The sequence below is a fragment of the Aotus nancymaae genome, unplaced genomic scaffold, assembly GCF_030222135.1.
Source record: "Aotus nancymaae isolate 86718 unplaced genomic scaffold, 86718_ANA_hifiasm-v0.15.2.pri h1tg000131l, whole genome shotgun sequence".
NCBI lineage: Eukaryota > Metazoa > Chordata > Mammalia > Primates > Aotidae > Aotus > Aotus nancymaae.
In genome coordinates this window covers 1,823,415-1,838,138 of record NW_026988546.1, presented here as the reverse complement: position 1 = coordinate 1,838,138, position 14,724 = coordinate 1,823,415, and the positions used below count along the sequence as shown (strand labels likewise).

General features: G+C 38.8%; 1 protein-coding gene across 3 annotated transcripts in view; it reads left to right on the top strand.

The window, feature by feature from the left end:
* The window catches only part of TMEM131 (transmembrane protein 131), a 244,367-nt gene that overhangs the window by 141,544 nt on the left and 88,099 nt on the right, over nt 1-14,724 (top strand). For all 3 annotated transcript variants that reach the window (XM_064371422.1, XM_064371423.1, XM_064371424.1), the window contains one exon: nt 3,070-3,193. In XM_064371422.1, coding sequence (XP_064227492.1) covers nt 3,070-3,193 — 124 coding nt within the window. The remainder of the gene's footprint in view (nt 1-3,069; nt 3,194-14,724) is intronic.

Here is a 14,724-nt window from a genome sequence, read left to right as displayed (position 1 = left end):
GCTGCTTTTTTTCCCAATTATTTTTAAATTTTTGTGGATATATAGTAGATATATATATTTATGGGTTACATATTTTGATACAGGCATGCAATCCATAATAATCACATCTGGGTAAATGGGATAGTCATCACCTCAAGCATTTATCTTTTGTGTTAACAAACCATCCATTTATATTTTAGTTATTTTTGTGTAAAATTAAGTTTTTTTTTTTACTATAGTCACAGTGTTATGCTAGCAAATGCTGGGTCTTATCCATACTTTCAATTTCTTTGTACATATTAATTATCCTCACTTCCACCCATCCCCCCTGCTATCCTTCCCAGCCTCTGGTAACCATCTTTCTACTCTCTATCTCTATAAGTTCAATTTTTAGCTCCCACAAAGAAGTGAGAACATGGAAATTCTGTCTTTCTGGGCCTGGCTTATTTTACTTAACATAATGTTCTCTAGCTCCACCCATGTTGTTGCAAATGACAGGCTGAAAAGTACTCCACTGTATATATGTACCACATATACGTTGTGGTTTATATGGTACATATACGCAATGGAGTACTATTTTTCATGGCTGAATAGTAGTCCGTTGTGTATATGTACCACATTTTCTTTATCCATTCATCTGTTGATAAAAACTTAGATCACGTGCCCCTCAAGTCTACTGGCTCCAAGCCCAGCACAGCACTAGGACTCTCTTAGGAATTGCAGTGCTTGTAACCCTAGGCCCTAGGCCACTAGGACTCCTAAGAGAGTCCTAGTGCTGTGCTGGGCTTGGAGCCCCAGAACACTTTAGCCTGAGGTGTCAAGGCTAGTGGGAACTCAAGTTAGGACTGCTAGGATGGGCAGTTCCCACCCCACCACCCCAGGGCTTGTCTAAATGCTTTCTCCCTGGGCAACAACAGCTGAGTTCAGCCAGATTTTGCTTTCTGCTGTGACAGGGCAGCACTGAGTTCCCTTGCAGTCTCACAGTCGCTGCACTGTCCCTCTCCCAAGTGCACAAATTCTCTTTCTGTGCCACTTGGCTGCTGCCAGGTGGAAAGCGATGTGTGGGAAAGGGTGGCATCAGCAATTGAAGACTTTCTACCCTACCCTCTTCAGTGCCCCACTCTTTTCATCTATGAAATGAGTATAATAAAAGCCCCTAACTCACAAGATCACCTCACACAACTTTGCCACTCAGTTTCCACTCCTAAAATGAAGAGCACGTATTTGTGGAATTTGAGGAGAATATGATGAACTTCAGTGATAAGAAGTTAAAACCAAACCAAGTACTGTGAGTGCTCGCATAATTTTTGGTTTTTATGAAGGTGCTTTTTGTGTATGGTGGTTGAATTTAGTATCTCTGTTGGGAGGGGGACATTGGTGGAGCCTTCTGTTTGGCCATCATGCCCTGCCCTTTCATCTGCATTCAGTTTTCTTAAACTATTGAAAATTATCAGCTGTTGACTGTTTATCAACTTTCCCAAGTCTTGAATTAGAGGTAATAAACTAAATTGAAGAAAGATAGGGACAGAACTTCTTGAAGAAAAAAAGTATGGTGGACAGTTGCACCAAATATAAAATGCAGTTCTGGTTCTGAGTTTTTCAGCTGCTTGGGATTTGAGGTTTATATGCAAACTTATTAAATGTGAATTATAAAATGTAAAATTTCAAAAACCGTGGACCAAAATGGTTGCATGAGGAGAGGACCTTGTGAAAGAAGGCTGTATATTTTTTTTTATTGTACTTTGGGCTCTGGGGTACATGTGCACATCCTGCAGGATTGTTGCATAAGTACATACATGCCACATTCCCCCCCACCCCCTCGTCGCCTACATCAGGCATTTCTCCTGGTGTTATCCCTCCCTATCCTCCCCTGCCCCCGCATTGTCCCTCCCCTCCCCCTCCCCACAAAGCCCAGTGAGTGTTGTTCCCTTCCTTGTGCCCAAGTGTTCTCATTGTTCATCACCCGCCTATGAGTGAAAACATGCAGCATTTGGTTTTCTGTTGTTGTGTCAGTTTGTTGAGAATGATAGTTTCTAGATTCATCCATGTCTCTACAAAGGACACAAACTCGTCATTTTCTATGCCTGCATAGTATTCCATGGTGTATTTAGAAAATAAGGGTTTGGATTGGTGTAGGAGGATAGGGGAAAAAACACAGGGCAGGCAGATTGTCAGAAGCATGGGTAGATTGCCCATGGAATTAGCCTGGCTCAAGTGGAAGGTCTGGATTGAAAAGAGTTACTTGTTTAGGCTGGGTCATGTGAGATTAGGAAGGAACCTAATAACTAGTGGGTGTGTGGGAGTAGGTAGAGAGAAAAAGCAAGGAAGCTGTAGAAGTTAGGAGGCCTATACAAATAAGATTAGCTGTAGAAGTAGTAAGTGGACTATAGAATAAAGTTTCACTTTTAAGGCAAACCATAACATGGATACTCAAGGGAGACATTAAAATGGATTTGTGGATTTCAGACCATTTAGTGTGTTTAGCTTTGAGAAGAGGCAGTTCAGTACTGGCATTTAGAGCCCAGAATAGACCCAGAAGACTTAGATTCACATCCAGGTTCGAAGTGTGCCTTTGGCCAGTTAATTAACTTTTCTGTGCCCCAGTATTCTCATCTATGAAATTAGTATAGTAGAATCCTCTAACTCACAAGATCTCCTCACACAACTTTGCCACTCAGTTTCCGCCCCTAAAATGAAGAGCATGTATCCATGGAATTTGAGGAGGAGAGGACACAATTCACAATTGGTAGGAGGCAGGGTGGTGGTACAGAAAGAAAAGGAGCTGACCATTCTGTGCCCCGTCCACTGCCTCACTGGGTTCTGAGCCTCACAGGGCTGAGACTTGCTTCATTGTATCCCAGCACCTGGCACTGTACGTGATATAATTGGCACTCAGGAAATATTTGTTGAATGACTAAATGCATTTTTATATGTAGTTTTAAATATAAATAAATTCAGAAAGCGTTTTAGTATATTAAGCTATGTATTTGTCTAACAATTTTGATGTTTAATTTTTTAACAATTAGAAATCATCTTATCAATTAGAATTATCTTTGAAGTATTTGTGATCATTTTCTTTTTGTTTTACAGACCAGTTGGAATGCCAAAAATGGAAAAAGTCTACTTACATAATCCTAGTTCTGAAGAAACTATTACTTTAGTATCAATATCTGCTACAACATCACATTTTCATGCATCATTTTTTCAAAATAGGGTAAGTTTCTCTGCTATACATGATCGCTCCTGAGTTTGAAGTTGAAATATCTAGATCTTTATTGATTAATAACTTGCTGTTTGAATATTTCAAACCTGTTCCTAGATCTGTTTGTTCCACTTCCTAAAAATGATTACTTCTACGCTTAAACACATTGTTTTTCTCAACGTGAAACAGCTTAACAAATCAGCAGTGAACCTTAAATACTCTGAAAAAGGTAGCATTCTTATATTCAGTAGATTTTATTTTCCTTCCTAATCACAGGTAATTCCTTAGCATTGTGTTAGTTTCTTCTTGCTACATAATAAATTACCACAAACTTGAGGCTTGTGACAACACCCACTTATTAGCACACAATTTTGTAAGCCATAAGCACACTGAGTTGTTTGTTCAGTGTATCACTGGCTAAAATTAAGATGTCGTCTAGGCTGAGTCCTTATCCAGAGGCTCTGAAGGGAAATCACTTCCAAACTCATTAAAGTTGTTGGGAGAATTACGTTCCTTGTGGAAGCCCCCAATTCGCTGTTGGCTCTTTGCTAGTGACCCCTCTCAGCTCCTCAGGACCCCCGGATTCCTTCTCACAGGCCATCCATCTTCAAGCCAGCAACAGCGCATCTTTCCCCTGGCACTTTGTACCTCTCTGATGTCTTCTGCCTCCAGCTAGAAAACTCTTGCTTTTTTTTTTTTTAATTGTATTTGGGCTCTGGGGTTCATGTGCACATCCTGCTCCCTGCAGAATTGTTGCATAGGTACATACATGCCATGGTGGTTTGCTGTCTCCATCCCACCCCACCGTTGCCTACATCATTCTCAGCAAACTGACACAAGAACAGAAGACTCTGCTTTTAAAGGGCTCCTGTCAGTGGGTCAGGACTCTCCGGTTAGTCTCCCTTTTGATTAACTAAAAGTCAACTGGTTGGTGGCCTTAATTACATCTGCAGAATCCCTTTTACCATGTGATGTAAATAATCCCAGGTGTGGTATCTCATCCTAGTCACAACCTCAGAGATTAGGGCATAAAGTCTTAAGCACCAATTTAAGGTTCTCCTTACCACATATATCATCTAAAATTTTATTGGTAATTTTTGTAGGAAGTATGTAAACTTGTTATTAAAAACTTTTTTTCTGACCCCCCCAAAAAAATGGTATCTTAAGTACATTTTAAATTTGAGAGAATACCTAAAGCTTTAGCATATAGGTTTCCAAAATAATTAATAAAATAGCAAAGATGAGAGGGAAGAAAAATGAATGGGACTGAATTACATCTTCCCAGGGTTTTCAGTGACTCCTTTGAAGGGATGTGACTGAGTGACAAAGAAGAAACCGTTTTAAGCATATAAGATATTGGTTGCTGTATTTTTATGTCAGTTATTTGATGTTTACATTTCTCCTTTCTAAAATCCTGTTTCATCATATGTTTACTTTAGAGTAAAAAAAAAAGCACAACTTTTTCATTTAAAGGTATTTTATAAACAAGAAACTGATAAATTAGTATATTATTTTGGTAATAAAAAGTTTAATTTTTTTGTGATTCTTGTAGAAATATCCCTTTTCTAAATTATTTCTTAAAATAGCTTTCCCTTGAGTTAGTTATTCTTTGTTAACTAAAAGATATTTTCATACTTTTTATAGATGTGCTGTTGATAATAGTCTCCAGTAATATAATTCTAATGCTGGGAGGGACCTGTGTATACACAGGCTGAGCTCCAGAGAGATCTGCCCCAGTCATGCAGTGAGTGGCAGGAGCCAAGGTGAAGGTGTAGGTGTTATGTTAGCATCCCCAGTGATTTGTATCATATTACACCTCAGTGAGTGGCTTGTACCTAACAGCTTCTATAGAGATGTATTTATGTATAATGAAACCATCCAGCTTTCAGGCATTATCAGTATGCAGAGACATGTTGAGTTTAAGGGCAAAATTGTGAAGTAAAAATGCAATCGGTTCAAAAATAGTTCACAACTGCACTATACATTTTATTTCTAACTTGTTAGCTTTTTGCTAAGTCAAGCAATATTTTGTTGTTTCTGAGCACTCCAAGTTTCACCTGTGTTAAAGGCCAGGGTTTTTACTGTTTTCATTGCTATCATGCTACAGAGACTAGAACAAGAGTTGCAAACAAATTCTTACTGGGCTAGGTAAACAATATAAATGGGGGAAGCAAGCCAAGTGGGATGAGGGGGTGCCCTAGAGAACATGTGACCATTCAAAGAGATCAGCTTCCACTGGGCTCCAGGCAGTGGTTACCATGTTGGGTGTGTAAGCCCATGTGCAGTTCTGCTGATTTCAGAAATAAGAATTCTCATGTATCTTCCAGTCTTCATACATTGAAAATCAGTTTAGTTTTAGAAAGACAGTATGGGCCAAACAACATAAGCTAAAGGCTACTAACTTGACATTTCTGAACTAGACTCTCCCAGGGACCTTTTTCTATATATATATATATATATATATCTTTTTTTTTCCCCCTAAAGTAAGACACTGACTCCAGACACTCGAGAAGTAGAGGGGAGAGATGGAATGAACTCTCGGGGGAAGAAATAACCTATTTCCTCTCTACTTCAGCTTTATGTCAATAATAAGAGCCTTGGGGAAAGATGAATAGAGTTTCTTATGTGGAGGAGAGCAAAATCTTTACATTTATTCTAACTCTAATTACCTTTGTCATGCTCAGAATTCCTGGTCAGGTCTTATTTCTTTGACACATTGTCTATAACTCAGAGTTTTTAGTTGTTCACTGTTAACATCTCTACATTAACCAAAAAGTAGAAAATACAGAAAAGACTATTTTTTAATTATTGTTCAAACCAAGTTTTACATAATTGTATTTTAACACGCACATGCAAGTAATTTTGTTAAAGTTTTTGTTTTAAGACCGCCTGAAAATTAAAAAGAATAGGAATGATAAGAGAGGTAAGGGGTTTGGTTATATGAAAATTTATTTCTCCATATATAAGTTTGTGTAATTATCTGTTAATTGAATATAATTATCTAATTATAATTAAAAATTACATAATAGTAAGACTGCATTTTAGGCCATTCCTCTTTCATGGCCATATTGTATATGGGCCATAAAATATGCAACATGTATTTTACATCAGAAAAATACAGATTTTTGTAACCATATTCTATACAAGTCCAATTTTGGTTCCTTGGCTTGTGGAAATGGGGTGCCTTACACACAGTAGGATACAAAAATGTTTTTTTTTATTGATTACAACCTTTTGATTGATTAAATTTTCAGATAAACTGAAGATTAACTAGGATAAACTTTGTTTCAGTCTGTGACTAAAATTAAAATGTTATAGTTCACTTATTTCAGTATACTTAATGGACAGTCTCTTCTCATGAGTTGAAGGGCACTAACAAATATTAATGATCATTTTAATTAGATATAGAAGGACATTATTCTATTTTAGGTTAAACTTTGATTCCATGACATTACTGGGAATTGAACAAAATATGATGTAGCAGTAGTATGGAATATTATGCAGATAATAAAGAGAATGAAATAGGTCTCTGTTGATCTGAAATAATATACATGACATGCTAATATGTAAGAAAAGCATATTGTAAAGTAGAATAAAATACCTTTTTTTTTTTTGAGACAGGGTCTCACTCTGTCACCCAGGCTGGAATGCAGCGGCATGATCTCAGCTCACTGCAACCTCTGCTTCCTGAGTTCAAGCCATTCTTGTGCCTCAGCCTCCCTAGTAGCTGGGACTACAGGTGCCTGCCACCATGCCCAACTAATTTTTTGTATTTTTTAGTAGAGATGGGGTTTTGCCATGTTGGCCAGGCTGGTCTCAAATGTGCAGCCTCAAGCAGTCCGCCTGCCTTGGCCTACCAAAGTGCTGGGATTACAGACTTGAGCTACCATGCCTGGCATATAATACCATTTTTATAAAAGCAAAAAGTCTGTGTATATTTATTTGAGTATATTAATAAGAGCTGGAATAGATAAAGCACAGATAGATTTGCCAGGTTAACTGGATAACCTGAGAAAGGTGAGAGTGGTGGAAGTTTGGGGTTATCAACTTTTTATTCAGTCATCTTAGCACTGTATCACTAAGTAAAATAAGTACTTGTTACTTTTGCAGTTCAAAACACTTAAGAAATGTAAATTTAAAATAGTTTCGCCACTCCACCTATGTGGAAATAAGAAATCAATTTAACAAATATTTATTAAGTGTCTACTTAAGTGTCAGGCACTTTGTTTTTAATCAGTGAAAACAGAGATGCCTATCATACATACCTTGGTGGGGAGGGTTGGGTAAAGTCAGCAGCAGAGGGAAGGCAAGCATGGTAAATAAGTAGATTTTGTAAGATCTTAGAAAATGATACAAGGTTAGGAAAAGAGTATAGAATCAGAAACTTAGGAGTTAACAGGGAAGGTGATGTCATTTTAAATAGGGTGGTCAGGGTAGGCTTTATTCAGAAGGTAACATTTGAACAAAGACTCAAAGAGGGTGAGGTAGAAGGACTATGTGGAGGAAACTGAAATATGTGGAAGAAAAGCATTCTAGCCAGAAGAACCAAGTGGTACAAAGGCTGTATTGTTGGAAGCAGGCCTGTTGTGCAAAGACAGCTAGACCAGAGTGAGCACGGGTGAGAGGAGAAGTAAGGGGGCAGACCGTGAAGGGCCTTACAAACTGATTTGACTTGACTTTCCTGATTGACGTGGAAAGCCATCAAAGGGTTTTAAACAGAAGAATGAAATCGTAGCTTAGGTTTTAAAAGGATCTTCATTCATCAAAAATAGAACAAGGGACCCCAGTCACATTGGCTGTTGCTGTACTCCAGGGTAAGAAGATAATTACTCTGACTAGAGTGGTACATGGAAGAGGTGAAGAAAGGAGTTGGACTTGGGATACCGTGGAGATATTGCAAGTTCAGTTCTAGACCACTGTAGTAACCCAGTAACAGAATTTTTTGCTTTCCCTGTATATATAAAAGTTATGTTTATACTGTACTGTGGCCTATTAAGTGCAATACCATTGTGTCTAAAAAACATACATACCTGGCCAGGCGTGGTGGCTCACGCCTGTATTCCCAGCTCTTTGGGAGGCCGAGGTGGGTGGATCACAAGGCCAGGAGTTCAAGACCAGCCTGGCCAAGAAGATGAAACACCATCTCTACTAAAAATATAAAAATTAACCGGACACGGTGACGGGCACCTATAATCCCAGCTACTCGGGAGGCTGAGGCAGAAGAATCACTTGAACCTGGGAGGTGGAGGTTGCAATGAGCCAAGATCACACACCGCACTCTACCCAAGGCGCCAGAGCAAGATACTGTCTCAAAAAAAAAAAAAGTGCATACCTTAATTTCAAAAATATTTTATTGCTAAAAACTGCTAACAATCGCTGAAATGATCTTCTAGAGGTGCATTTAAAAATAATAATAATAATTAATTAAAAATTAAAAACTGCTAACGGATCATGTCAGCCTTATGCAAGTCATAATCTTTTTGCTGGTGGAGGGCCTTGCCTCAGTGTTGACAGCCACTGACTGATCAAGGTGGTGGTTGCTGAAAGTTGGGATGGCCATGACAATTGTTTAGAATAAGACAACAATGAAGTTTGCCACATCCATTGATTTATCTTTTCACAAAAGATTTCTCTGTAGTGTGCAATGCTGTTTCATAGTATTTTACCGACAGTAGAACTTCTTTCAAAATTGGAGTCAGTCCTTTCAAACCCTGCCTCTAAGTTTATGTAGTATTCTAAATCCTTTGCTGTCATGTCAGCATATTCACAGCATCTTTACTAGGAGTAGATTTCATCTGAAGAAACCACTTTTATTGCTCATCCCTAAGAAGCAACTCCTCTTCAGTTCAAGTTTTATTCACATCTACAGATGCCACTTCTAATTCTTGTTCTCTTGCTGTTTCTACCCCATCTACAGTGACTTCTCCACTGAAATATTAAACGCTTCAGAGTCATCCATGAGAGTTGGAATTAACTTCTTCCAACCTCCTGTTAACATTGCCATTTTAACCTCCTTCCATGAATCACAAATGTGGTGGGGTTTTTGTTTTTTTTTTTGGTTGGGTTTTTTGTTGTTGTTGTTTTTTGTTTTTTGAGTCAGAGTGCACCCCAGTCACCCAGGCTGGAGTGCACTGGCACAATCTTAGCTCACTATAACCTCTGCCTCCCGGGTTCAAGCAGTTCTCCTGCCTCAGCCTCCTGAGTAGCTGGGATTATAGGCCCATGCCATCACGTCCAGCTAATTTTTTTTTTCTGTTTCGTATTTTTAGTAGAGACAGGGTTTCATCATGTTGGACAGGCTGGTCTCGAACTCCTGACCTCATGTGATCCACCCACCTCAGCCTCCCAAAGTGCTGGAATTACGACATGAGCCACTGTGCCCATCTACAAATGTTCTTAATGGCATTTAGAATGGTGGCTCCTCTAGGAGGTTTTCAATGGACTTTGCCCAGATCTATTGGAGGAATCACCCTCTGTGGCAGCTGTAGCCTTAAGAAATGTATTTCTTAAATAATAAGACTTGTAACTTGAAATTACCCCCTGATCCTTGGCTGCAGAATGGATCCTGTATTAGCAGTCATGAAAACAACATGCATCTCCTCGTGCATTTTCACCAGAGCTCTTGGGTGAACAATTGCCTTGTCAACGAGCAGTAATATTTGGAAAGAAATCTTTTTTCTGAGCAGTAGGTCTCAACAGTGGGTTTTAAATATTTGGTGAACCATGTTATAAATAGATGTGCTGTTACCTAAGCTTTGTTGTGCATTTATGGAGCACAGGTAGAGTAGATTTAGCATAATTCTTAAGGTCTCTAGAATTTTCAGAATGGCAGATGAGCGCTGACTTCAACTTAAAATCACCAGCTGCATTAGTTCCTAATAAGAGAGTCAGCCTGTCCTTTGAAGCTTTGAAGCCAGGTACTGACTTCTCTCTAGATGGCATCTTCTAGATGGCTGTTTCATCTCCATGGAAAATCTTAATTCAGTGTGGCCATGTTCATCAATGATCTTAGCTAGATCTTCTGGATAACTTGCTACAACTTGTACATCAGCATTTAATGCTTCACCTTGCACTTTAATGTGATAGAGTTGGCTTCCTGGGTTCAGGCAATTCTCCTGCCTCAGCCTCCTGAGTAGCTAGGACTACAGGCATGCACCACCATGCCCAGCTAATTTTTTGTATTTTTAGTAGAGATGGGGTTTCACCATGTTGACCAGGATGGTCTCGATCTCTTGACCTCGTGATCCACCCGCCTCGGCCTCCCAAAGTGCAGGGATTACAGGCGTGAGCCACCGGGCTTCTTTTCTTAAACCTCATGAATCAATCTCTTTTAGCTTCCAGCTTACTCTCTAGCTTCCTCCCCTTTCTCAGTCTTCATAGAATTAAAGAGAGTCAGGGCCTTGCTCTGGATTAGGCTTTGGCTTAAGAGAATGCTGTGGCAAAGCAAGGCGTGGTAGCTCACGCCTGGAGTCCCAACACCTTGGCAGGTTGAGGCAGGTGAGTCACCCGATATCAGGAGTTCGAGACCAGCCTGGCCAACATGGTGAAACCCCATCTCTACTAAAAATACAAAAATTAGCCAGGAGTGGTGATGCCTGCCTGTAATCCCAGCTACTTGGGAGGCAGAGGCACAAGAATCACTTGAACCCAGAAGGCCGAGATTGCAGTGAGCCAAGACCATGCCTTTGCACTCCAGCCTCAGCAATGAGCAAAACTCTGTCTCAAAAATAAAAATAAAAAAAAGAATGTTGTTCCTGCTTAGCTCTTCCATCCAGACCACTAAAGCTTTCTCCCTATCAGCAATAAAGCTGTTTTGTTCTTTATCATGTGTGTGTTCACTAGAGTAGCATTTTTAACTTCAACAACTTTTCCTTTGCATTCACAGCTTGTCTGTTTGGCACTAAAGACCTCGCGTCGAGCCTCTCTCGGCTTTCAGCATGTTTTCCTCACTAACCTTATCATTTCCAGCTTTTGGTTTGAAGTGAGAGATGTGCAAGTCTTCTTTCACTCGAACACTTACAGGCCATTGTAGGGTTACCAATTGGCCTAATTGGGAGACAAAGGGAGTTGGGAGAACAGCATTTGGTGGAGCAATGAGAACACACATAACATTTTTCAATTTAAGCTTGCCATCTTATATGGCCACAGTTTGTGGTGCCCCAAAATGATTTCAGTAGCAACATCAAAGATCACAGATCACCATGCAGATAAAATAATAATGAACAACTTGGAAATACTGCAAGATCACCCAAATGTGACACAGAGATAGAAAGTGAGTAGTTGCTGTTGGAAGAGTGGCACTGGTAGGCTTGCTTGCATGGTTGCTACAAACTCTTAATTTGTCAAACAAAAAACTGCACTACCTGCAAAGTGCAGTACAGCGAAGCACAATAAAATGAGATATGCATGTGTGTTTTGAAGATACACCCAACAGGATTTCCTGATGTGGGGTTGAGAGAAAGAGAAGGGTCAAAATTGACTCTAGAGTTTTATACTGAGCAACTAGAAGGACAGAGTTGCAGTCAGCTGAATTGAAGAAGGCGGAGGGTAGAGTAAGTTTCAGAGGTACAATCAGTAGTTCAATTTGGACATGTTCAATTTCAGGTATCTCCTAGATATCCAAGAGGAAGTAGCAAGTAGGCAGTTAATATTTGAGTTTGGTATATGAGGGAAAGGACTGGACTAGAAATAGAAATTTAGTAGTCACTAGTGTAGATATGAAGCCATGGATCTGGATGAAATCACCAAGGAAGGAAAAAGCCTGGGGACTGAGCTGTGGTACAAGCTGACTTGGGAAAATTGCAGTTTCTTAGTGGTATTACTAGAAACTCAGATCTCAGCTACATACTAGATGCAGCAGAAAGCTGCACTAAAAATTAAACATTCCATGGTGATTTTCCTAACTCGTTGGAGTTTGGATGGGCCTTAAAAGGGTATTGTTTGAATATAGACATTTTTAAATAAAATTAAGTTTTCATAAAAATTTTATTTATTTATTTTTGAGACAGTCTCGTTCTGTTGCCCAGGCTGGAGTACAGTGGCACAATCTCAGCCTCCAAGTAGCTGGGACTATAGGCACCTGCCACCATACCCAGCTAATTTTTTGTATTTTTAGTAGAGACGGGGTTTCACCATGTTAGCCAGGATGGTCTCGATCTCCTGACCTCGTGATCCACCCACTTCAGCCTCCCAAAGTGCTGGGATTACAGGTGTAAGCCACCACACCCAGCCAAAAACTTTTAAGGAAACCAGTTTTCCTCTGAGTACATTTTCAGTAATAAACATAGACCTTATGGATCTCTTCATTGACACTACAACTGTTCTTGGATAGGAATACCATAATTCTAAAACTTTTTTCACATTTTTTTAGAGAACATTTTAGATATTTTTTTAGGTAGTAGATACACAGCATTTATTGTACTAATTTGCTATTTTTTTTTCCTTCAACTTTTAAGTTCAGGAGTATATATGCAGGATGTGCAGGTTTGTTACACAGTTAAATTTTTTTTCACATTTTTTTATCAGAAATTGGGGCACATGTTACAGGCAAGGACACCTTATACTCACTGTCATCCTGGATTAAGGGTGTGTTTTTCCACAGAGAATGGCACTGGTGGTCTCAACACTACCAAGGAAACATTAAATTTTCTGCTGGAGGTTTTTTTGGACCACTGATATGTATTCAGACCGTACACTTGCATAAGAACTGTTACATAGTGCAAATTCTAAGAATAAGTTAGTTTTTCTCCCTTCCTGCAGTGTCCAGAATGAGTCACATAAGTTTTCTTCACTGCCCTTTTCTGTGGGTTGGGTTTGTACTTGTCATTCTCACTCATGGTTTTACATGAAGATTAGGTCTGCATTTTTTTTTGACACTCTTGTCTTTTTATTCTTGGTATGGTATAAAACATCTGTATTACAAGCACTGGCATCTTAGATGGGAAAATGATATTGTAGTGGGTTTTTTTCCCGTATTGCTGAGAGTCCCTTGTGTCTCTCAGTGTCAGTTCTGTGAATCCTTACATTGTCAGAGGGAGTTAGGAAGGTGATAAAAGGGTGACCAGTCATATGATTCTGTGGAATTAAGTTCACAACAATAAAAAGTGTGGGTGGACTGCCTGAACTCAGTGATATTACCCACTTCATTTTAATATTTTGTTGTTTTAAAGTTAATTTAGCTCTAATCTTTTTTTTTTTTTAAGAAATTTTTTTAGTGGGAGAGGTTCTCAGTCTACAGTTGCCATTCCTAGTCACCCAACTGTAACCAACATTTTGGTCATTTCCTCTGGGAAAATTTTAGAGATTATGGCAGCTTTTGGATTAAAACATTTGCTGTTATTTTTTATGCAAAGATGTTTATTGTGTTCACAGAGTGTCCAATCATGTGACAGGTAGCAACACTTGATTTTTAGTGTCTTACATTACATTGCCATCAGCAGCGGAAAATAAAGGTCCCCAAGCTGAAAGTAAAATAGTTAAATTATATTGGCTCCTCCTATGCTTTGCTGAACCCAGAATATGCTGGTAAATATCAGAGTTTCTTTCTTTTTTATTTTTTAAGAAAAAATGAAAAAAAAAGGGAAGAAAGAAAGAGAGAGAGAAAAAAAAGAATGAGAGGAAGAAAAAGGAAGAGAAAGAGGGAGAGAGAACGGGTGTATTGCTTTATTGCCCAGGCTAGAATACAGTCTAAAAATAGGTATTGAAAACCTCTTTTATGCCAATAATTGTGCTTAACAATGGAGACAGGAAGGAATAAGGGAAGAAAATAACAAGCAGCCAACCAATATTTCATTTAAACCTATGAAATACTATGCAATTACTGAGGAGTGATTTACTTCTAATTTTGTAGTCACTTTTGGAATAGGTGTGATGTGGCACTGATAGGAATATATGTTTTGTGTATTTCAAGTGGAGAGTTCTATAAATGTTTATTAAGTTTACTTGTTCCGGGTCTGAGTTCAAATCCTGGATATCCTTGTTAATTTTCTATGTCGTTGATCTGTCTAATATTGACAATACGATGTTACAGTCTCCCACTATTATTGTGTGGGAGGCTAAGTCTCTTTATAAGTCATTAAGAACTTGTCTTATGTATCTGGGTGCTCCTGTATTGGGTGCATATAAATTTGGCTTTAATCTTGCCCACCAAGAGTTAAACCTAAATACCCAATTACTTGTTCTTGCTCCAAGGGAAAATGTACACTGAGACCTTTATAAAAAAAGGTCCAGGCTAAAATATGCTTGAGAGAGTCCACAACCCTTGTGGATTCACCCAAAACAGTGAAAAACAAATACATAAATATATGTATACCTATATATATTTGATGTGGGGTTGAGAGAAAGAGAAGGGTCAAAATTGACTCTAGAGTTTTGTCCTGAGCAACTAGAAGGGCAAAGTTGCAGTCAGCTGAACTGAAGTGTGTGTGTGTGTGTGTGTGTGCGTGCGTGTGTGTGTGTGTGTATTTATATACACGTATACGTATACACATAGATATACACATATATATGCACACATTTACATAAACATATTTAATATATATTTT